The following is a 24561-nucleotide window of genomic DNA, read 5'->3' on the forward strand; positions in this document are numbered from 1 at the left end:
CCGGACTCCTTTATACCAGCTCAAAAGTGTAGTTATAACATGAATAAGATGATCACATGATTGAGTTAAGATTTTAACACTTTTTTTTTGTTTTCTGACTGTATTACTAAAAAAGAAATACACGGATCATTACTCTAATCTTACACATTTATAGATTTAAGTGTTAAGTTTAATAGTTTATAAGTAATTACTGTTTACTATATATGAACAATGTGTAAACCGATTGGCAACCTGGATTTTACTGTTACAACAACTTTCCAGTCCTTTAACATGTGTTTAAAAAGATTTTTGTGTGACATCTGCAGTTTTTATTGACCAATATTTGCTGCAAGGTTATGAACATTTAGAGTCAGGACCCCTTAGGGTTAAAAATGATCCCCAGGTCACATTTCAACCTACATTTATTTGTTCCTGGCCATTTATTTGTTTCTACAGATGTATCTTTAGAAACACCAATGCAGATCACAGTCACTGTAGTGGAGCAGCTGTAATAGAATGCATTCTGCGGTCTTTTGGTCTAAGTCACTGATTCTATTCAAACCATCCTTTTACTGTAAGTCATTTTGCAAGTAAGATCCTCCTTTGTCAACATTCAAGAGAGTCATGTGATCTAAAATGAAAAATTGATCCACACTAAATAAGAAAAAGAAAAAGAAAAAAAGATGCCTTCTAAAAGTTTGATTCAGTTTTGAGTCACGTCAGGAAAGCCCCACTGGTGAATTAGAAATTACAGTGACTTAAGCAACTCTAATCTCAGCAAATCTGATCAAGGAAAGTGCTAAATTTAACTAGCAGGTTTTGTCACCACACTGTGCAATCCAGAAGCAGAAGTAAAATAAGGGTTGTTGGGATGTAGGCTTTCACTTCTGCTTTTGCTTGCTTACAATGAACCAGAGATTGTACATTCACCAGAAACCCAACAACCATGAGGCTTCTCAGGCTCTTTTACCTTGGTTGGTAGAGTTGAATCATGAGGAAGAAGAGTATTTCCCTAAGGGTGAGTTCTTTCCCTATTTCAATAATTGTCATTGTTTTTACGATAGCATTTTTAAGGGTGATATTCATTTGATTATAACATTGCTCTTTTTATTGGATTCAACCGTTTATCCTGTTATCAGTCTAGTCACATTAGCTACATAAAATGAGTCTGTTGTGTTAAGATTGTAACTTCAAGGATATCTTTTTTATTTTGAAACTAAAACGAGAACAACAAAGTCGTGAGAGCCTTTCCGGTCTAAAATCAATGAAATGCAATCAAGGAAGAGCAACTTGTGATTATTTTTTAAGCCACTTCAAGTCCTCAAACCCACTCTGTTGCAGAGTTGTCCTTCTATTATTCTGCTAAATTCAATATCGTTACATGAGGGGTGTCTCAAAATGAAGGAAAAATTGCTAAAAGGATCTTTTTTTTTTAAGGCAAAAAAATCAGATGTGTTAGAATTTAATAGTCATGATACATCTCCTCATCCAGTGAGCTATGGAACTATCCAGCTACCCAGCTCTTCACGTCGTTGAAGACACTTCCCTGACGGAGTGGGAAGTCATTGGCTCTGGAGGTTTCGGACAAATTTACAAAGCTAGGCATCGAAAGTGGTGCTGTAACGTGGCCATTAAATTGCTTTACCACGATAATGGGTAAGTATTTTCAAAGATCATCTATGGACCTCCAAACAGAATGTGAGATACTCATGATGCCGATGATCCCTCACAGGAATAGCACATCATTGCTGCGTGAGATCCAGATGATGTGTCAAGGAAGCTGCCCGTATGTTATTCAGGTCCTCGGGATGTTCAAGGGTCGACTGCCTTCCTCTGGTCCCTCAGTACAGCTGGGTCTGGTCATGGAGGTCATGGAGAGAGGTTCACTAGCCTCCCTACAGGTAGCCGCATGTCCTGCATTCAAAACTGGATTTATTCTTTGATTTATTTTTCGCATTCTGTATTCAAGCTTTGACCATACAACTTCAACTACTAAACTACAGAATAAATATTGCATGATAAGACCAAGGCTAAACTTTATTTGTGATTGAACAGTAATTTATGTTTTGGAGAAGGATCAGGAGCTAGCGCATATTCCAATATTTTCGCCTTTATTGTCAGTTTTTTTTTTAGCTTGTACAGAAAGTCCTCATAAAAGACTCTTTAAAGGCCACAAATGATCTGAAATCAGACATTACATTGCCAGCATTAGTTTGCAACAGCTAGCGACACGATTTATCTCAAGGGATAAATTCCATGGTTTGCTGTTAGACGCGTGTTTTGTTTACTCCTGCATGAGACTGACCTGTATTTAAAAAAGTGCAAAAGGATGGAAAATTCCAACGGTTCAGAGGAAGCTAATAAATAAATAATTGTTAGTCACTTGTTTGTTGTAAATCATAAGTTTTAAAAGCTAATTCCAATCATTTTCTCATTTTAAAATGTTAGGGTGCTAATACTTTGCTAACAACAATAGTGAACAGAATTTTTTGGTAAACAGCAGCTGTTCCTTTCATATGTGCTCTCGGAGCTGCTGACATGCTATTTTTTTGTCTTGTCTGCATTTGTGTCAAGAAAGTTTCCAAAAAACAATATTATTTTTGTTTTTCCAATGCATAGTTAATTCATAACTCTTCTCAAAGGCTCTTGTACAATCACCACTGGCTGTTTGTGTTCTAACCGTGGAACCAATCTTGAATTTCCCTGTCAGGACACTTTACATGGAACACCACCGTGGCCGCTGGTCTACAGACTGGCTCACCAAGTGGCTCTTGGTATTAACTTCCTCCACAGTCTTTCTCCTGCCCTGCTCCATCTGGACCTGAAGCCCAGCAACGTGCTGCTGGACTCCTACATCAACGCCAAAGTGAGTCCAGGAATGAAGGAACATTCAAGCTGAATTGTACTTTGTGTTCGGTTTCTCTTCCACTGACTTCTTCCTTCCTTTTTGATAGTAATTTCTTCTCCTTTTACAATTCACCCCAGCTCACAGATTTTGGCCTTGCTCGGTTTTACCACAGCGTCACACGGGCTTCTAAAAAAGACAGCGAAGACGAAGGGGGAACAATCAGCTACATGCCACCAGAAGCCTTCGACATATCGTACAGCCCCACCCGGGCCTCTGATATCTACAGGTACATTACCAGCAAACCTGTTCTTCAGTAATATTTATTGATCATATACATGTACATACATATCAAAAAAATGTAATATAGTGAAAAAGTTCCATATTTTTTTTGTCATTCATTCAGAACGTGAAGCCAATGTATGTTACTGATTCATTTCACATGGCGTGAAATATTTCAAGCACTTATTTCTTTAAATTTTGATAATGGCTTACAAATAAGGAAAACTCAAAATTCTGAGTCTCAAAGAATTATTAGAATATCACATAAGATCAATAAAAAAGTATATTTTAAACAGAAATGTGAGGCTTCTCTCAGATGAGAGCTGATCATTAGCAAAAAAATGCAGACTATCTAAATAATAGACTGAAAATGTCTGTCTCTCCTACAGTTATGGTATACTCTTATGGTCCATAGTCACAGGGAAACAACCATATGCAAGTACGTGACTATTTCTTTTTTCTTTCCACCTGTCTCAGACTCATTCTAAACTAAAAAACTTGTCATGCTGATGCAAAACATAATCCGCTCTCCACTGCAGATGTGTTGTCCAGCGTTGTGCGCTTTCGCATCCCACAAGGAGACCGTCCATCGCTGGATGAGATCAGTAGCCAGGTTGCAGGGATTGCAGGGTTGACTGGACTGATGAACCTCATGGAGAAATGCTGGGACTCAAAACCCAACCAGAGGCCCACGTCCTATGGTGAGACAACATGTTTACCGTGATAAATTATGGGATTATTGCTAGTATATTTAAGACTTAGATAAGCTTTTCTACCCAATATGTAGAATAGAAAAAAATCTGTAAGAAGTCATGACATCAAATGTCTTAAACTTAAGTATTTCTATTGTAACCTTCTTTTCCAACAAAAAAATAAGTAAAAGACAGATATCAGGAAAGGGGCACTTCAGGGACCAATCACATTTCAGCTGATCTCCCATGTATCCCATTGTCCAATAATTTATGATCAAATACTTGAAAAAAACAAACAATAAAAAAACTGTTGAGATCCAGCCAATGACATTTTGGCTTTGTTGTTTTGAATTTGCAAAATGCCTATTAGAAAAAAAAGGAAATAGGAAAACTGATAAGAAAGAAATCAAAATAATTGTTACTAGCTAGAATTTATCCCATACATTTATTCATGTTTTGCCACAGTTTTGATCTAATCAGAGGTGTGTGGACAACACAGAAACCAGACTATTTAAAATGACGACTTGACACATATAACTAGTTTCTGAGTCGTCGCCCTCATGTTACGTTTTTCCCTTGTTTACAGTGTGCACAACTGAGACAGAGGAACTGTATAAAATGCACAAACATTCAATCGTTGACGCAGTCCATCAGGTGCTAAAGAAAATGGTAAGGGACAAGTCTCCTCATAAACACATTAGATATGCTGACACGCTGAAGAATTTTGCCATGATCCAGCAGTTCATCGGTGTATGACACTGCCTGAGTCACTTTTTCACTTCTTCTTTCCAGGATGAGAGGGAACGAAGTTTAACACAACAGGTTCAGCAGATGTGTATCACTGGGGCCTCAGGTCAGTTTTTATAATAAATGTGTTCCCTTATTTTTAAGATAATTCATATCTGAATCCTACATCCTGTATTTGTATTTTTGCATATTGAATTTATTAGCTTGTTATAAGTTAGTGACACAAGATCACAAAAGTTTGACTACATAAACTCTTCTATTATGCTTTGTTTTGTTAAACTGAGGAAAATAAGTAAACTTTTCTAATACCAAAAGTCAACTTACTAGGTTTTGGGGAACTTTAAAGTGCATGACAGAGTCATATTGTTGTAAAATATCTAAATAGTCTTTTCTTAATCCTGCTACAAGACATTTTATATTTAATTTTCAAGCATTAGGTTAAATTATTGCAATTTGGTTTGGGTTTTTTTAGCAGTGAGTATGAGGCTTGAAGCTGTAAATATCTATGACGTACCAACAGGACGCCCACCAGTCCAGGTAAGATTCAGATATTTTGGCTCACAATGTGATGTTGTGAAATGCTGTCTTTTTTTTTTTTGTCAGAAATTTTTCAATGCTGTGGTGTTTGTGCATGAACGTTTTTTTTCTACCACAGGAAATTTTTTTAAAGCAGTCACATCCTGCCGCACCAGGGGAATTTTTAGACGTAACTACTTCAGTTTTACAGTATTAGATTACCGTTCATGACAAAATATTTTTAAAAAAATCTGCCGAGAGGTTGGTCGTATATTTGATTAGTCAGCATAATTCCCTTTTTAAAAAAAAATCTCATTCAAAACTTGCAGAGCTGATCACGGATAATATCCAAGCCAGCTTGTTAACTCTGTGGTAGCTCTCATACTGATAGCTCTCATAATAATAATAATGATTGTAAGACACAAATTTTGCATTTTGTTTAGTTTTAATATCTTTAAGTAAGGAATACCTTGCTCTAGAGCTAAATTTGATGTCAGAGAACCATAATCGATTGATTTCAAAGATAGTCCAGGAACATACTGTAGGATGGTGGTTCATATTTTCTCTATTTTATTGCAGGAAATGGTAGCTGGTTGGATGACAAGTCAAGAAGACGTATTCAAAGGTAAAATGGAAGCTTGTGTTGAATCTGCATGGAAGCCCCCAAAGAACACATCAAACACACCATCTGTCACTGGTTTTCCCTTTCATAATAATGGATTCTGATTCTGATTTCAGATTCACATTCACCTCAACCTCCAAGCTTGAATGATGTTGACCTGGACAGAGCATCCACTGACCACAGAGTTAAAGTATCATCTGTCCACCCCATTCACTCATCACCTTCGACCAGGAAATCATCTGAAGAGAGAGCAACCCATATTTCCCAGCAGGCTTTTAGGTCAGACCAACAACACGTTCAACCTACAGATTCCAGGCTGAATGAAGCGTTACCTCAAAATGCTGGTAAACATGGTCCAGCACACTTTGAGGTATGTTCTCTCATATTAGGCGAGTACAGTATTTTCCACACTATAAGGCGCAGTTAAAAGCCTTTAATTTTCTCAAAAACCAACAGTGCTCCTTATAATCCAGTGCACCTTATATATGAAAGCTGTTTTAAAGTAGGCCATTCATCAAAGGTGGACCTTACAATCAGATGCACCTTATAATCCAGTGTGCTTTATACTGTATATGAACACGTTTTAGAATGGGTCATTCATTGAAGGTGCACCTTATAGTCCGGTGCGCCTTAAAGTATGAAAAATACTGTACTTTAGAAAGTTGCCGAATCGGTAGCGATGTGTACCCAGTCACCATAGTTTCCAGTTGTTTCAAACGTTTTGGACTGAATGTGCCTTTAATCTCATTTTAAATGAGCAAAAGATCCAGGAGTGATGTTCCTCTTGTTTCTTTCATTAAAGGACTTTTTTTACTTAGTTTTGCAAAACATCATGCACTGACGTCCAGAAAAAAGGAACTAAAGTGATTGGGCAAGCCGAAAACATCTGTTGAATTGTTCTGGATTGGTGAGGCATCCTTATTCAATTTGCATAACTGCATTAAAGATTGTGTTAAAGTGGGAAAAATCTCACAAGGGTTTTTTTTACAGTTTAAAGATTTCCGAGTTATAATCTCTCCATTTCTTGGTTACTTTAAATCTTTCTGACTCCAAAACAGCATTTTATAATTTCTTCTCGATAAGATTAAGAAACTTAAGAAACAATCTCTTCTGATGCAGTCAGTGTTGTTACGATAATTTATTTAATAAAAACACCAAATTTAACCATTTCCATCACTATTTACTTTTGTTAAAAGTATTAGCACATGTAATTATTTAAAAACTCATATTATTAAATTATAACTTACTTAATAACTGCAGCTGATTATCTTCATCAGGAAACCTTGACATCACTGAGCTCCCTCCCATACTATGGACTCCAAGATGCCTGCTTTAATTCTTTTATTCATCTTTACAAAAGTGATTTTTTAGTGTACTTTGTGTCTGAGATCAATATTGTTTATACAGCGACAGTTCTCCAGCCCTGATGCCCTCCCCTGCCATCAATCTCCTGCACTTGGAGTCCACATCCATCTGAGCAACGTGACTGGATTCCAGCATGGGAACAACAACACCATGCACATCTACGCTGCAGATTCCTCAGAGAGGAAACGCCACCCAACAGCACCATCCAGTGTTGACCTTCCACCGACACACTCACGAAACAGGAAGGAGAAGACCGGAGGCCTTGGATGAGTTGACTTTAATAGTTCTCAAATTTCATTTGTTTCAATCGTCACTTCTCAGAGGACAGGAAGGTCCCTAGGTTGTTGCTATGTTTTGTTTAGTTTTTTTAAAAATCCTTTTGGTTTTTGCTTTTTCAGATCTGAAGAAGTTTTTATTTTAAAATTACGTTTTGATATTTTTTTTAACAGCTTTTACTTTGCCACTCTACTTAATGTGCAAACTGCAGAACAACTTCTTCGCAAATAATTTTTATTTGTTCATAATGTGCCTTGTGCACATTAGTAGAATTATTAATATGAACCTGTTCATACTTTCTGTTGGTTTAGACTTACAGAACATGTCAGTCAGGAAGCACATTAAGACATGTAACCATAGAAATATATTCATTTTATAGACTTTTTTTAATATGTTTTTTAAATATAATTTTTTGAGATAATTTTTCAACAAACATGAGACGGAGTTTGAACAGAACTGTTTACACATTGATGCTGAAGACATCCAGAGATTTACAGTTGATTCAATGGTGCTGCCATGAAGCAGAGTTTTCTTGAATACTTCACTCAAAGGAGCATGATGTATCTTCAATGAAGTGAATGGACAAGCTTGTAAGGAATATTTATGCATTGTTTTTCCTTATGGTGAAACAACTGTATTGTTATGTGATGCTGTAAAAAAAAAAAAAAAAAAACGTAAAAAGGCCCAAACAATCTTATTTCAATACTTCATGATTTCCCATCCTGTTTGCCCTAATTAGAATATAAATCATAAAAAACGGCTTGCAAAATAAAAATGTCTGCACTCAGAGCTTCCAGTCCACCGGTAAAAATTTTGATGATGTGCCGTTTTAAAATTTTACAGGCAGTCCTCAACTTACAAACATTCGACTTACAAACATGCGGAGATATGAAGAAACCACATGCCAACATATCCGACTATGAGTTCAAAACATTCATGCCAATTACGAGTGATGCTTAACTGTAAATATTGGAAAAATACGTATGCATTTTGATATTATTATACATTTTTATTCTTATTTATTTTACAGTCACATGGTATTATGTATACCATTATATTTTAATGGTTTTCTAGTGATTTTGAGAGTCCAAAACTGTATTATTTTGATTATTATTTTTCCGTCTATTTTTTAAAACCATTGTAGAATCGAGAACGACTTCATTCAAAACGATATGTACCTGTATTTTATTCCTTGTTTCTGGTGACTCTTAGGGAATAGTACTCACGTATTTAGAGTAGTAATGATATTAAATGACCTCAAATGGCGATAACTGATCAAAGTGTAAAAATGACTTTTATGAACAATTCACCTTCAAACAACCTCTCAGAACCAATTGTGTTGGTACTTTGAGGACAATCCTGTATTGATCATTTCTATAGTTTCATGTAATTGTTGATTGCTTCAAAGCGCTTCATTCTGTCACACATTCTCTTTTATTTTTAAAAGTCTTCGGTGTTTCACACTCCAGAAAAGAATTCACAAAGTGTGAACACAGGCCTCTACTGTGCATCACAGTATGGTGACAAATCGGATGTGATGGTCCAGTATGAGCTCTGCAGGCTTCTGGCGAAGGATAACTTCTTTCAATGCCAACCCTCCATCTGGCATCAAGTCCGCTGCAGAGAAGCATGATCGCTGTGCGTCAATAGGACGACAGGAGATACAGGTTTCATTTTAAGGTTAAAGCTGCAATTTTAATACTGAGATTATACTTACATGTGATCCTGTAGTCAGGAAACTATCAGTACTAAAGTGTGGATCTGTGGTTTTTCTTTGCAAAACCTTTTATATAATGTTTTATGCACACAGCAGGGATGCATCCTATTTTCAGAACACCGTCTGTCTGTATCAAGTGATTTATAGAGCTCATTTACAGTCTAGTAGACGTGGTTTGGACGCCATGTTATCAGGATTAAACAAAGACATGTTTCAAGCATGTGCATGTAAGAAAATGTGAGAGAAGTAACAGTAACAGACAATGCTACTGTTGGAACTTGTTTTGTCAAAGATTATTTCGGGATTTAAAGGTTTGCTGTAAAATGATAAACATGCCAAAGATTTCAAAGTCAATTCTCAAATGATAACAAGCTGCAAAACTGAAAAAAAGGAATAATTTAAGACTGCATAAAAAAAGTACTTTTTTAAAAATCCAATACATTTTTTCATATTTTACCGTAATCCAGGTGACAAAGCTGGAGAAATGTTGCCTTAATTTTTCTTTTTCTCTAGTCTCATCAAAACATATTCAACCATTTTTGCATTTTTTTTTCATAAATGCTAGTTAGCTAGTTTTTTAAAATATTTTAAATGTAAAAAATGACATGTTAGATGTGGAAATGTGGCAGACAAAACTTTTTATTAATTAAAGTATTCAATATATTTTTGTGCAGATCTTAAGACGTGTAATTATTTTGTAACTGCTGCTTGTCCATGTAGACCATAAAGTAGAGTGATTTATAAATGGCTTCAGGGAACGGACTGATGCAGCAACACGTCTGGGAAAATATCTCAAAGTCTAAAGCTTTAAAATTCAAACAATGACAGACATGTTCAAGGCGAGCAATGAAATTCAACACGTTTCAGTATGTTGTTAGTAGTTATCGATCGCACCAGTCAGAGGAAGGGACATACCAACTTGGAGAATGGAACCGTCTGAAGGATTTATCTGTATTTCATGCATTAAAGAAAATATGCAAACCTCTGACAGGCTGACAGCTGGTGTGAGCAAGCATAGACGACACATTACAGTAGGAAGAACCGAGTGACAGGAAGTCATGAATGGGAAATTTAAATGGAAATGACATTTAGGATTATTCAATACATTCATTTTGACGCCGCTTCCAACTTCCATGTCTTTATCTGTGGCATATTTCTTCCTGCCCTCGGCTCTGATAATGACCATCAATCTGGACTACAATGGAAACACCAGGAACCCAGAGAAAGTGGAGAACTTCCACCCTCCCATCAGGTTCCCCCTTTCCAGCTTGAGATAAGCCTTGTCCCCCCTCTCCATTATCACCAGCCCAGCATTGGTGGCAGCTTCCCTGGTGACGTCCTGATCTCCTGCGAAGGCTGATATCACTGGCCAACCGTTGAGCACCAAACTCACCTGAGAGACAGAGTCAGGGTCAAAAGGTCTGGTTTCTTCCAAAGATAACAGAATCAACCAGTCAGTAACTCCAAATGTGACTCATCCAAATCTTATCTCTCGTTTGTTCAGACGTCCTTCTGTGCAGTTTGTCAGCTGTAATAATTTATTGTGGATACGATATTGATGTTAGCATAAATACATGAAATCTATCATTTCAAAGACATTGGTGAGATTGGACTAATTAATTGTAATCACAATAAAAATTTAGATTTTAAATTTTACAAGGGACATTAAATGTTAATCATGGAATTAAAAATAGTTTTTAAGGGAGAAATGTAGATAGACATAGAAAAACGACCAAACTTCAAAATGATATCACAATTACAATATTTGGAAAATGATGAATACAGCTTTATGCTGTCATCACAGAGCAAGAAGGTACCGGGTTTGAGTCCTTTCAATGTCGAGTTTGTATGTTCTCCCCATTTGTGTGTGTGTGTGTGTGTGTTCGTGTGTGTGTGTGTGTGCGTTCTCTTTATTTTTTCTGTCTTCCTCCCACCTCCAAAAACATGCAATTTAGATGAATTGATCACCCAACATTGTCCAAGGTGTAAGTGTGTGCATGAGTGGTTGTTTGTCTTTTGCGTGGCCCGGCGTTGCACTGGCGATGCATCCGGGGCGTACCCCCGTCTCTCGCCCTTAACCAGCTGTGACCCCCAAAGCAGATGAGACGATTACAAGAAGACAAAGGTGTAATGAATTTTATCTAAAATCTATCTAAACTGTTCTTCTGAGCTGTTGTTCTTACTTGTATTGTCTGCCGGTTGTAAACCTTGACGACGTGAAAACTGAAGCTGTAGACTCCTTTTCTCGGCGCCTCGAAGATGCTCCTCGCTGGATCGAAGTGGCTGCCGACGTTTACGAGGATCTGAGTCAGCGAGCAGATAAGGAGAAAGAACAGTCAGACTTTGAGCTACACTACTGCTGTAGTCACAATCTACAACATTTGAAAAGGAAAGCGTATTTCTGGATAAGTGTGAGCTTTCTGGTGCTTGGTTAGTGATTAGTTCTCCCTCTGGGCCCCTTTCAGGTTCTTCTTCTAAAAAAATCCATGATTTCAAACATATGAAATCATGGATTTTTCTCTTTGGCATCACCATGAGATTGACTTTAAACATTTTTTTGTAATATTTTTAAAAAATGTGTACTTTAAAGTCTATATTACATGGGTAGTAAAATGTGATGGAATACCTTGACTGAGGCTGCAGAAACCCGCCCCCCCCCAAAACATACTGAAGCATTTTGTTTCTTTTTCAAAGACCAAAATAAAAAGCTTTTAGTAAGATTTTATTTTTTTAACTCCCCATTTAAATGGTTTAGTAATGAGCTTTTACGCTAATGAAACAAACCTGGTCGAAGTAGATGGTCATAGTGCGGTTGCTCATCTCCGACGGCTCATGGTTGGTGTTACGAATGGCTGAAAAAGCCACCCGACCGCTTCCTGACCTCACCGACATGCCGAGGGCATTACCCGTCGGCTCCGCAGAGGGGGTGGAGTCACACACCACCAGACACTTTCCCTCCAACACGATTGGCTCGGTGTCATTTTGACAAATGACCCCTGAGGGCCCCCAGGGGGTCAGGAGCAGCAGTCCCAAGCAAAACACTGAGCGGGCTTCAAGGTAGGACGATGGGGGAGGAGATGGTGTAGGCATAGTTTGTTGGTTTTTTTGATGTCTTGTGGGTGTTTTTGGTGCTTTAGTCACGAAAAAAATCTTCAACAAGGATGTGTTCTTTTACAGAACCCCTAATTTAGCGTCAGGATCATGATCAACCCAAGGTTTCTCGCATCTCTCGGACAGTAAATGATTCAGGTAATCCTCAGCTAAATTCAACCAACGCTTGGATGGAGATGAACTGGAGATGACTGCAAATTGGTACCAAGGAGTCAGCTTCCTGTAACAGAGGATTGGAGGTCCTCTGGGAGAATGGCAGACAGCCAATGGGGTGACGGCACACAAATCCAAATTGGTGGCTCTCTCTCAAAGCTTCACACCTGTTGGAAGGATTGGATCTATAACACAGAAAAATTATTTCTTAATTTTCTTTTATATTATTCCGTATGTGAAAACATCAACGTGACAAAATGTTGTTTAATTTAAGGTTTGTTGAGAAAGGCGAAAACTAAATGTGCAAAATTTTAATCAATTGACACACGCTGTTTAGAATAATCGTAACAGTATGCGATCCTAAATGTAGTATGTTTAGTTTGAGAAATGTCCTTTTATAAATATAATACTTAAGAGATGATAAGAGATTGTAGTATCTTGGTATGTAAGGAAATTGTGTTTAAACTGGAAATCCAGTTGAACCTTCTCCAAACATGGAACATCCTTTATTTGACGAATAACATCCTTCTCTCTGGTTTACAAATGTACATACAACAAATTCATTATTCCCTTATGCAATAAAAGAGTCTTGGTTATTGCACAGCTTGATGATTTATCTTTCTCTGGGTTTTTAAATTTTTTTTTTTAATTTCTTGGACACGCAAATCTTTGATTCTGTTTTGCAGTACGTGTGCCGTGTCAGCATTTATAAGTCTTGCTGTAAAATGAAGTCACTGTTGCAGAAAGAAGAAGCAAAGAAATGAGCTAATCCTTCAGCTTACAAATACCACTGCACAAAATGCATCTCTATGGCAACGTGGACTGATTCTTTCCAACTTGCTGTGTGATTTTAGTTTCGCAAACAATGAGTCTAAATGAAATGAAAAGCTGCGTTGAGCTGCAACAGGAACATAAGTATATTCATAAGTAGATGAAGTGGTGAGGTAATGTTTTGGCCAGAACGACTCCCTCATGAACAATGCCAGGTGGGCTCTGGAGGTGGGGGCAGCAGACTTTATCCATCCCACCCCCGAGAAGCCATCTGTGGGTAAACAAGTCCAATATTGCTGAATCTTCATGTCTACACAAGATGTATGCATTCCCTCACATAATGAGCACAAACAATAGATAATGCAGCAGCAGTAGAAGAACAGTTAACGCATCCATGTGACCATAATTCACATAGCAGCTGCAGACAACACATGATACTTCAAAAATAAATGCGTTTTTCTTTCATTTTCTCCTTTTTTTCCTCATCATTATGTATTACAATTAAACAAAATGAAGATCAAATTAGCAGGTAAATTAATCCTCATCATTTGTGCATGAACAATACACGACAATCCAACAGTCCAATCATCAATTTCACGAAAGCAAACTCTTCCTAAAAAAAATAAAAAAAATAAACTCACCTCTCCTTTCAGATTCTTTCACCGCGCAGACGTACAGAAATCAGCTTTTTTACAGTAAAGTTCGAGCATTCCGACAACCTGGTTTCCTTGCTACGTTCAGCTTTATTTCTGTTCATCTCCCTCTCTTTTCCCCATCCATCGCCCCCCCCCCCTTCCTCTCTTTCTATCTACACCTTGGATCCAGGGAACCCCTGTGTTCGAGCAGACGTTTAATCACATCACAAGCTTTGCGGCCCTTCTGTTTTCATGGCTCCTCAGTCCCTTCGTTTCCTGTTTTCCCCCTCCTCTTCTTCATCTCCTTTATGTCAGATATCACACAGGGGATGGCAGCATTGCAAGGCTTCATAATAAAAAACCTCCCTGCTATTTATGCAGTCTGTAAATGAATCTGTAAAGGAACTCTGAAGAAATTAAACCCTGTACTGTCACTGTATTATTCACTTTTATTACATTGCAGGCATTTAAACTCAAGAACTGATAAATAAAACGCAACAAACTCAAGAAACAACAACAACATGATAAACTGAAATGATGGATGTGGTTCTATCCATTTATAGTGTTTAAATTTGAAATTTCACATTTGTGATCTGTCTTTCACATTTCATGTTTCTCTTTTTGCTTCTGTTCTAATGTGAAAGCATTGTTTTATTTAATAAAAAAATTGTATTGTGATGTACATTTATTTTTATTTGATAGAAAGGTAAATGGAGCTAAATTAAACGCAACTAGACTCTACAGACATGATGGCTTTGCTTTGGTCTGTTGAGCAGATACTGATTTAAAGCAGTCTGGACCAAAATAACCGTTGCGTTTCCTAAAGACGGGCTCCTAACATGGCTAAAAATGGATTTACTTTGTAAATGTTGTACATTTGTGCTTTGTACCTCAATGGCTCTGTACAACACACACTTTTTCTGCCAACCGGGACACATCCTTGCCAATCAAGACACAATTGATGCATCCCAAATCAGTCTCACGGGGCAGGTCCAGTTACAAAAGCTCTTCCAGCCTTCATTTGTCTGCATTTGCATAACCGGCGTGTTGGTTTGCAGCCCTCTGTATCCCACAGTCGCTTTTATGCAAGACGGCTATTTAAAGAGCAGTCGTATGATCCTTGTCATTGCTATGTGCATTCAGATGGCCAGACATTGATAAACATAATATGCATTTTTAGGAGTGACTTTGATGAAGTTAGAACCGATAAGATGAAAAACTGGATCGCCAGGAAATCTTTTGTCGTTTCCAGTTGCAGAACCAGTTGCAACTGTCGTGGGATTGATGGAGATAAAAAAACAACACACGTGCCAGCTGAGCCCTGGGTCTTGCTGATCTGCAAAGGAACTCTGAACTTGGGGAGTAAAATCATGTTCTGTGGATGGCTGGGAGTATGCAAAGGTGTTAAACTCTTTAAATAAGATCATCTCTGAGACACGGGAGGATTTATTATGATGTAACTGCATTAGCTCTTGGCACATCAGTCCAAACACACTCCACTGTCAGTCCTGTAATGTCATCAACACCTTCAACCTGGTGCTCACATGCTGGCATCTGTAGGTCCTAAAACAGTACACCCTGTGATTAAACTGAATCTAAGTTCGTCTTAAAAATTGCCTCTGCCAAAAAGATCAGAAATAAAAAGATTATTCCAAAGTGGCACAAAACTTCTTGGTGTCCAGTGAAGAAATATTTCTTTTTTTCATGAAAGATGGAAAAACAAGTTTCCACGTCACGGTTGTAGTGCAGAGTTAAACATACAATTTCAAGTATTTACATATTTGAGTTCTTCCAGTGGTGAAATAGGTCAATTAGATATGAGTTATATACGGGTTTTGGTAGTTTATTCTTTTATTTTTTGGAAATGACTACAGCTAAACAGCTAAAAATGATTTCTTCCTGCTTCCAGACAAAAAATAATATTATAGAGCAGACATGAAAGAATACTGAGAATTCTAGCTTGAAGCTGTTCTTAATATTCAGATAAAAAAGTGGGTGTAAAACAAACAGCTAACCAGTTATGATAATTTCCTTCATTTTACAGAACACTGTTTGCTGTATGAACTGAAAGACATGAATTCAAATATTTCCTCTACTTGAGGATGCATATTAGTGGGTGATGTGTATTTTTGATTTGCACAGTAACTTCATATAATATAACCTTGACATGTAACTCATAAACCACAAACCAGTGAGAGGCACTAGACAAAGACAGACGTCTGCTTGGCTTTACTACCATCGCGTGGAACAGTCAGGACACCTCTGCACATTGTGCCATTCATTCATTCTTTTTGGACTACTTCTGCATAGACTCATTCATGCAATCATAATCAAATTAGAAAAAAGCATTACACCCAAACTTTCTGCAAATTAAAAGTCAATGATTGTTAATCCTTCCTGAACTTTGTGGCCTTGTAAAAGGCGCCATCACCTGACACAAAAAATCCAGTCTGAAAATTGGCAACAACTTCAGGACGGTTGTCTTTTTGTGGCAATTATATAGATATAAACTAATTTATTCGGAGGGAGCAGCCTCAGAGGAACCTATACAGTCATAAAAGTTGCAGTAACTTAGATATATTTGTGATGCAATGCAGACCTGCAGCATTCCACCTAAGGTGTGTCATAAGTGGAAAATATTCATCATCGGATTGGAACAACACGCCCATGAAGCAAACACAACCCTTCCTTGTGTGAGAGCCACGGTAATCTACAATCACACATGCACATAATTTGTGTTATGTCATGTGAGCGTACAAGCAGTAATGAAAGGAAGACAGATCAGCACTGGGTGCATGAGAGGGAGGGCCAGGTTGATGAATAACTAAGTTCACCTTACAGTTCCCTGTTTCACACCCAAGCCTGACATGTATTCACATTCATTCACCAGGTAGTGGCTTCACCTGCTCAGCTGTACCAGAGGAAATGTCACAATCTGTAAGTAAACTGCTTTTGCCACTGCGTTACATTCAGTTACCAGCTTCTTTTAAAACTTATGCTAATATAATCTAACCAGCGAGAAGCTGCAGCGTTACGCTGTTCACAAGATTAGTTTATTCTCCAATATGTTGACATGTGAGTCACCACCACGGTCACGTTTCTGGAGCCCTTACCTCCTGTTCAAAGTATGCTTTCTAATCTTGCTTACCTGCAGCTCAGTAGAGTTTCATCAATTTTAAGTTCATTAAACAGACTAGTTCTTTTTAGGAAATGACTCACTGTATACTTACACCTGTCAACTAGCATGAGAAATATAGATAACTTCAAAAGAATACTGTTTCTGATGTAAAGTGAAGAATAAATGATAAGAAACATACATTAAACAACTAAACGTTATGCTAATGGAGAAATAAATGATAAAACTTCGTCAATGAAGTTAGAATATTTTGATATTTTTGATATCTCTGTGTGACTTGATGTTACACCTGGGGTTGGACGCGGATGTGCTGTGATCCAGGAGGCAATACAATGGATGTTGTAAATCTTTAGGATCATTTCAGATCAGAAGCAGAAAACTTTATTGCCAAGTAAGTTTACACGCACAAGGATTTTTTTATTGGTTTTTTTTGGTGCTTAACGATAAACATGCATTAGAGGACAACATCAAAATACACATAAAAACAAGTAATAGGTAAATATAAAAATATAAAATATAAAATGGCATAGAAATGTAAGTGTTGTGAGCAATAAAGAGAACACTGTACATTGGGTGGGATAGTCTAAATAACAGAGAGAAAACTGACAAATTAAATAGTTCAGTGTCCAAGATATGTGGCAGGTGAAATGTTCAGAACGTTTTGATTGTCATTTAGTAGCTAATATGAGCCTTGAGTATTTATATATAAAAGGGAAGTAATTCATAAATTAATCTTGAAATAACATATGTTCTGGATTCATTACTTTAAAACAGGAAGTCAAAGATTTCAGGCTTGCAATACAGGGTAAACTTTTCTTGACATCAGCTCCTTGGTTAAGTCCGCCCAGGATTGAACTGGTGTGACTGGCAGCCTATCTGAATCTACCATGCCTCCCCCCTCAGTGTCTTTGCAGCTCTTAAATATCACCTTAAGAAGTGTTTTTCCGTTGGTAAAGGGGAGTTGTTACACCAGTCTAATGTTGTGGTTAAGTTCTGTCTGAGGTGTAGGTGTGTCTCAAGTGTTACCCAGGGAAACAATGACTAACGCACCAAACAATACAAAGTGACTGACAGGTGAATTTCAGGAGATCAAACCCCTCCTGTACTGAATATTCTTTATTTCTCCATGTGGATCACCTAAACCTCCTTTTTTATTTTTGTTACTGTTCTGCAGACAAACGCCTCCTCAGACAACATGTTATCAGAAAAACATCTTCAGTGCACCATCTGTCAGCAAGTATTCACCGACCCGGTCACCACTCCCTGTGGACACAACTTTTGCCAGACCTGCCTCCAGAATACATGGGGCAACAATGACGTCTGCGAATGCCCTACCTGTAATAAAACATTCAGTCCCAGGCCTGAAATGAGCATCAACACAGCCTTCAAAGAGCTGGCAGACGCCTTCAGGAATATTATAGTCTGCTCTTCAGCCTCATCGTTGTCTGCGGCCGGACTGCATGAGGTGGTTTGTGATGTCTGCGCCGCGGCGTCCCTGAGGGTAAAGGCGATGAATTCCTGCCTGGTGTGTCTGACCTCGTACTGTGAAACTCACCTGGAGCCTCACCACAGAGTCGCCACCTTGCAGATCCATAAACTGATCGCGCCGGTGAGGAACCTGCAGGACAGGATGTGTGACAAACACGAGAGACTGTTGGAGATGTTCTGCAGGGACGAACAGAAGTGTGTTTGCCTGTTCTGCACTGAGACGGAACACAAAGATCATCAGGCTGTTCCCCTGGAGGACGAGAGCAGGATGAGGAAGGCGTGTAGAGTCTAGGGGTCTCATCTTGAGGTGGTGATATAAAAACCATAATCACAAAATTCTCTTCTGTCTGCTTAGATCCAAATAAAGGCGACCAAGGAAGAGTTTCAGCAGACAATCCAGGAACGACTGAATATTATAGAAGATATTAAAAAATGTCTGCAGCTCAGCACAGTGAGTTTGGATTCAGTTTGGAGCATTTTATTGAAGTTATAGCTGGAGTTGAAGCAGGAGAAAAATGACTGGAGGAAACAGTCCCTTCTTGGTGCCCCCATGTAGAAACATGATAAAGAGCCCTGTCATTGTACCATGATAGCTTCACCCTCAAGAATAAAAAAATAATAAAAGATGGAAATTGGAATCACGTTAGAGCCATCATGAGTTTGGAAGCTATTCAAGATAACCTACATTTTAGATATAGCACTAAATCTTTTGAAGATGGATCAGAGTAGTTCTGGCAAACAAGCAAACAAATAAGCAAACAAACAAACAAATGCAGGGGAAAAAAATCACCTCCCTGTGTTTTTATGATCTAAGATCTAATTAATAAGAGCTTAATTTCATCTTTCTGCATCCTGGTGCTGTCCTGTTTCTTTGATTAATGTCATGCGGCCCCAATGTCTTGCACCCCCACCAACATATCCACCTGTAATCAGTCTGTAAAGTTGTTTTTATTCATCTGAATAGCCATTTACTTAAATATGAATACCCTATCTGCAAGTCTGAGTGCACTCTATGTATTTTTTAATGTCATAAATTCATCAACATGTCTTTTCCTGGTGTAGATGAGTGCAGAGCAGGAGATGAAGGAGGGCGACCGTCTCTTCACCTCTTTAATTCGCTGCTTGGAGGACGGCAAAACTGAAGTCAGCGCTGAGATCATGGAGAAGCAGAAAGCAACCAGCGAGCATTCAGAGGTGGTCATCAACGAGATGGAGCAAGAAATCGCTGAACTGCAGGGGAGAAATGAGGAACTGGAGGAGCTGCTTCACACCGAGGACCATCTGCACCTCCTACAGGTTGCAATCAACCTCTACACTTCAGAGACTATCAACGCCTGATTTAAGATGAAGATCAATAATCACAGCAACATTATATTCACACAGCCACGCTCAAAAGTCTTCATTGTGGTTTCCTCTGGCAGAGTTTTCCTTCTCCCACTTCACCTCCACCCACCAAGGACTGGAGGGAGACCGTCTTCTACCCTGAACTCAGCGTGGGGACGTTGAGGAGAGCTCTGTCTAAAGTCAATGACACTCTGCAGAATGAACTAGACAGTCTGAGGAAGGAAGGTAAAGCAAGCAAGAAAAATTTTCAATTAATGACATTATGTGAGCTGAAAAATATTTTTATTTTCTTGACAGAGATGCAAAGGATGCAGAATTATGCAGGTAGGATCCTCCTTTGTGTTATTTCAAAGCAGCGGTGTTTCACTTGAGTTGCTTTCTTATTTAGTCACTGAAAGACCATGAATAATGAAAAGAGTTAAATAAATACCTGTTTTTCAGGTGGATACAAATGCAAAGGTTGCAGTAAAAGTATGCTAGTACATGTTCCTGCTGGTTGTTTTTCAGAAACTACAAAGAAAATCTGTTTGCGAGGAGTTTAGATTGGGATTGGAAACCATTTTTTTTCTTTGTTTGCTCATCTGATGTACAAATTAATCTCATATCAGAAGAAAAACAACAAAGATATTCCTAAAACTTGTTTTATGTGGTGTCGGAGCAAATTGAAAAGGTACTTCTTGAAGTCTCGGAATCACCTCCATGTCGTGTTGGACTGGGGAAAGAAGCTAAGAGGGGATGTGTTTGTGTTCGCAGTAGCTTCTGTAATAATTTCTCTCCATCTTATCCGTCTAGTTGACGTGGTTTTAGATCCAGAGAGCGCCCATCCGAACATCCTCCTGTCAGCTGATGGAAAGCAGGCCGGTCGTGGTGAGCTGCTGGCCGTCGTCCAGGACAACCCTCAACGCTTCGATCCGGTTATCTGTGTTGTGGGCAGCAGGGGTTTTGTGTCTGGGAGGTTCTACTTCCAGGTAAATGTCTTGCTTCATGTCAGATTAATTTGTTATAAATTACATTGAGAGCTAAAACTGTATTGATAATCCATTTGTATTTCCATCTCTGATCAGGTTGCAGTGGGTGAAAAGACCTTCTGGGATATTGGCGTGGTGAAAGAGTCCGCCAACAGGAAGGGAATGATCACCTCCAAGCCAGAGAACGGCTTTTGGACTGTCAGGCTGAGATGTGGGGATGAGTATCGGGCTTTGGACTCGCCTTCGGTCCATCTTTCACTGAAGGAGAAGCCAGAGACTGTCGGTGTATTTACAGACTACGAGGAAGGCACCGTGTCGTTCTTTAATGTGGAGGACAACTCTCACATTTACACCTTCACCGGGTGTTTGTTCTCCGAGAGGATCTTCCCCTTCTTCAGCCCAGGTGTTTGCGACGAAGGGAGGAACACAGCGCCTTTGGTTATCACAGATGTCAAACTGGAGATGTAGGTCAATGCTGGGTCCGCAATCCATGCCGGTTTATGAGCCAAAACTGGTTCTTGAATTTATAAGCAAATCAACGCCATGACGTATTTTAGTGTAAAAAGTGGCCCCAGTGTTGTTAAAGTAAAAGACAGATCAGTTTGAAGTCATTAAATAAACCATCACAGCTGTAAAACAGGACACTTAACATGTTTGAAGTTGTTAACTATGCAGAAAAAGCGGGTATACACAATGAATGAATGAATGAATGAATGAATGAATGAATGAATGAACACAAAATGTCAGGAGGTGCTTAGTGACTTTTTCAATGATAAAAAAAAAGCTTTGGGTCCATCAAAAATGTTATTAGGATGATTTCTTCATCCTCGTGTGTCAGGTGATTCTGTGATTTGTTTCTTGAATAAAGGATTACGGGTTTGACTTGACTGGAAAAACATTTCTGCTGAGCAAAACCTTTGCATCCGTCCAGACAAACCTTGCAAGTTTCCATCTGCTTTGCATTCTTAGAGATCATTTTACCAACCAGGCAAGAAACTGGAACCTTCAGTAGGAACCTTAAATTAACATTGAGCAGCAAAGTGTTAATATTTTTTAAATTTTATTTAATATTTAGGCCACTTGGAGGCAGTAATCAAAACTGAACACACATTATAACCATATACATTTCTTATTAAGTTATTACTAATGTACATTGAATACTTTATTTGCAAACTAAATTTAGTTATATATAACATCTGGTCACTTTCATTACAATTAAACTCCACTTTCTTGTGCTTTTTTCTGAATGCTTGAAAGCTGGCTTTCAGACAAAGTTTACTATTTCCTAATCATGTTAATTTCCATTGATTTGGTAGTATAGGGAAATGAGAGAGAAGTTGCAGACCTCCTGTTTTGAATACAAAGGGTGTGTAAACTTAAAAGGCAGAACAGAAGAAACAAGAGAGGACTGCACACAGCCTTTCACATAAGAAACCATCAGCTCTCTCCGTCAGATGTGAGTTTCATTATTTTAATAACATGATGAAAATACCAATAATGGTTAAGAATGGTGTCTTACAAATGTCTTGAATTTTCCTCCTGTATGCTTTTTATTTCTTCATAGAAACCAGAGATCATGGATAAGGGGATGTTTAGTATTTTGGTTTTCTCAGGTGACAAAAATTTTCTTTTCATTCTTTTAAACTGAGCTTAAAACCATGGATGAATAACATAAATTAAAGCATTGATTTTGTTTTCTGCACAGGTCTATTCAGCTGTGCACTCCATGCAAAGGATCATGTGTATCACTTCATCCAGGAGGCAAAAACTTGGTCTGAAGCCCAGCAGTTTTGTAGAAAGGCATACGCCGATTTGGTCTCTATTGATAGCATTCAGGACCTGAAGAGATTAGAGCAGCTGGTTGACGTTAATAACTCCATGGTCTTCCTAGGGTTGCACAGAGAATGGCATTGGTCACTGTCTGACCATATCGACTTCACACAAGGAGAAAAGCCCTACTTGAACTGGGCCGATGGACACCCCACAAACCAACAATGTGCGTTCATGGGCCTCGATGGAAAAATGTTTTCTGGAGACTGTAACAGCAGAATGAGGTTCTCCTGCAACAATGGTGAGAAAACTTGCATAGTTTTTCATTTATCACCTGAAATCATTGTCTGATGTCCCTAAATGAGGATTGAATGTTCTACCCATTCTCTGAATATTTAACAAACAGCTGATGTTATTTGCAGTGGATCCTAATAGTATTGAGAAGTATACTTACGAGGAAAATTCCAAGACCTGGAACGAAGCTCAGGCTTACTGCAGGAGAATGGATACAGAACTTGCCATAGTGCGGAACCCGCTTGAAAATAACGAGCTGATAGGCCGTGTGACCCATGTGTCACCCTTTTGGATTGGGCTGAAGAAGATGCTGTGGATGTGGTCCGATGGAAGTTATCCCTCATTTGTACACTGGGATCCAGCCCAGTCCCTGCCTGCATCTTTGGATTGTGCGCTACTTGATGTCAGGAAAGTTTGTCTTGGAATGGAAGAAACAGACTGCAATAATGCATTTCCTTTTCTTTGCTACAGTGGTAAACAACCTCTATGATCTTTACTAGAGAAACTTCAGTCAGATAGTTTCTAATTAGAAGAACCACTAGATGTGCCCTCATGGAAAACAAGGCTGCAAAAATGAATCCCTGAATTACTTTTGAAATCCTGGCAGCCAATCAGAACGAATTTCTACTTTGGAATTTCTGTGATGTGAAATAGATACTAAAAGTAAAAATGTTAAAAAGTAAATGTAATTGCTTTTCTGATAATATTGACACTCTTGTTCTTGTCTCGTAAATCTGTAGTTACAACAAAAAGATGGTTAGTGTAAATTTAAAATGAACCCTAAATCTATTGTTTGCACTTCTTTGTAGTTCCAAAGTGGAAATACACCGTGAGAGTGAAGCTCTCTCCTAACAATTCCTTGCTGAATATGACTGATGTGGATGTGAGGACTTCAATCTTAGAAATGGTAACAACCACTTTCTACATATGATGTTTAGTATACAGATCACCAAATAACACAGTTTTTAGCTCAATCAGAGGCCAAGTTGTTGTTGCTAAAAATGTCTCATGTGACCGTTATGCGTTCTTTCTGTTGCACAGGTGAAAGAACGACTGAAAAATAATGGAAACGAACCTATGAGCGTGGACTGGGTGAGGGTTCCAGAGAAGGAAGACAATCAGCCTCGTGAAATAATAGAAGAAGGGTGTCTTAAGTAACGCAGATAATTTAAGTTCTAGAAGTCTAGATTTATGTTAAACGCTGTACATTTTCACACTGATGCTCATTTGCATGGAAATCTAAACTTATGTTACTTGTTAAAATTTGCAGTTTTTGGAATTTTTACGCGGATAATGTCAATTACAAGTATGACTTATATATTTGCCCTTTTAACTATTGGAACATAGTGAAAGTGTTTTTTTCTTAAAAGTTTTGAAAAAGAGAAAAAAAAAATCTAGTGGATATCATGAAATTTGTAAATTAAGAATTGTTTTTGCCAAATATCTTAGACAGTTTTATCTTATTTGTCCAGTCAAGGAGAGAAGTTGTTATCAAATTAGGAGCTTAGCATCGTCTTTGCATCCTGCTAACATTTCCATGTGCTTTGCATCCTGGAGGATTTCTTCTAAATCACCCATGACTGTGTAAGTCGTCACGCTCAAAGACTGGCTGCTTCTGGACGAAACATGAACTGACTTAGAATATCGCCTGTGATCACAGGATAATAGCAGAATCCAAATAATCATCTATACTTTTGCCGTTTTCACGACATACAAGTGGTTTGGCAACTGTTACACAAAGTGAGGACTTTCGGAAGATGCTGTATGTGCTGTTACGTTGTAAAACTAAATTAATGATCCAGCATTCAGAGTCTCCTTATATGTTTATTGTTTGCAAGAAAAATCAGCGT

The 24561-nt window shown here is 38.3% G+C and overlaps 4 protein-coding genes across 7 annotated transcripts; 3 read left to right on the forward strand and 1 right to left on the reverse strand.

Moving 5' to 3' along the window:
• The first annotated feature begins 651 nt into the window (after nt 1-651).
• Nucleotides 652-8300, forward strand: ripk3 (receptor-interacting serine-threonine kinase 3). 2 transcript variants are annotated; one of them, XR_011034323.1, is made up of 14 exons: nt 652-997; nt 1472-1635; nt 1712-1880; nt 2690-2845; nt 2965-3113; nt 3496-3545; nt 3646-3807; nt 4385-4467; nt 4591-4651; nt 5018-5082; nt 5641-5686; nt 5800-6053; nt 6486-6590; nt 7091-7221. XR_011034323.1 is itself a non-coding variant. In XM_068307678.1 (13 exons), exons 2-13 carry the CDS (start codon nt 1478-1480, stop codon nt 7316-7318), a joined length of 1581 nt encoding a protein of 526 aa, XP_068163779.1. In that variant the 5' UTR covers nt 681-997; nt 1472-1477; the 3' UTR covers nt 7319-8300. The 2 variants fall into 2 exon arrangements, 1 of the variants encoding a protein (XP_068163779.1); XM_068307678.1 differs by lacking the exon at nt 6486-6590 and having other exon boundaries at nt 681-997; nt 7091-8300.
• Nucleotides 8301-8713: 413 nt separating this feature from the next.
• si:dkeyp-74b6.2 (cerebellin-1) lies at nt 8714-12548 on the reverse strand. The gene is made up of 3 exons (XM_068307692.1): nt 11826-12548; nt 11225-11344; nt 8714-10434 (listed from the first exon to the last, which is right to left on the reverse strand). Exons 1-3 carry the CDS (start codon nt 12129-12131, stop codon nt 10237-10239), a joined length of 624 nt encoding a protein of 207 aa, XP_068163793.1. The 5' UTR covers nt 12132-12548; the 3' UTR covers nt 8714-10236.
• A 3942-nt stretch (nt 12549-16490) lies between these two features.
• LOC137590212 (E3 ubiquitin-protein ligase TRIM39-like) lies at nt 16491-22602 on the forward strand. Of its 3 annotated transcripts, none has more exons than XM_068307675.1 (9): nt 16491-16648; nt 18022-18612; nt 18691-18786; nt 19398-19631; nt 19757-19904; nt 19977-20003; nt 20472-20647; nt 20744-21111; nt 22539-22602. In XM_068307675.1, the coding sequence occupies exons 1-9, from the start codon at nt 16637-16639 to the stop codon at nt 22570-22572; spliced, it is 1686 nt and encodes a 561-aa protein (XP_068163776.1). In that variant the 5' UTR covers nt 16491-16636; the 3' UTR covers nt 22573-22602. The 3 variants fall into 3 exon arrangements, with proteins under 3 accessions (XP_068163776.1, XP_068163778.1, XP_068163777.1); XM_068307677.1 differs by lacking the exon at nt 22539-22602 and adding an exon at nt 21964-22084; XM_068307676.1 differs by lacking the exon at nt 22539-22602 and adding an exon at nt 21516-21680.
• LOC137590218 (C-type mannose receptor 2) lies at nt 21968-23885 on the forward strand. Its single transcript, XM_068307687.1, has 6 exons — nt 21968-22103; nt 22212-22260; nt 22353-22718; nt 22840-23184; nt 23521-23618; nt 23753-23885. Exons 2-6 carry the CDS (start codon nt 22224-22226, stop codon nt 23867-23869), a joined length of 963 nt encoding a protein of 320 aa, XP_068163788.1. The 5' UTR covers nt 21968-22103; nt 22212-22223; the 3' UTR covers nt 23870-23885.
• Nucleotides 23886-24561: the final 676 nt, after the last annotated feature.

Source organism: Antennarius striatus, chromosome 23 (assembly GCF_040054535.1).
Source record: "Antennarius striatus isolate MH-2024 chromosome 23, ASM4005453v1, whole genome shotgun sequence".
Lineage (NCBI taxonomy): Eukaryota > Metazoa > Chordata > Actinopteri > Lophiiformes > Antennariidae > Antennarius > Antennarius striatus.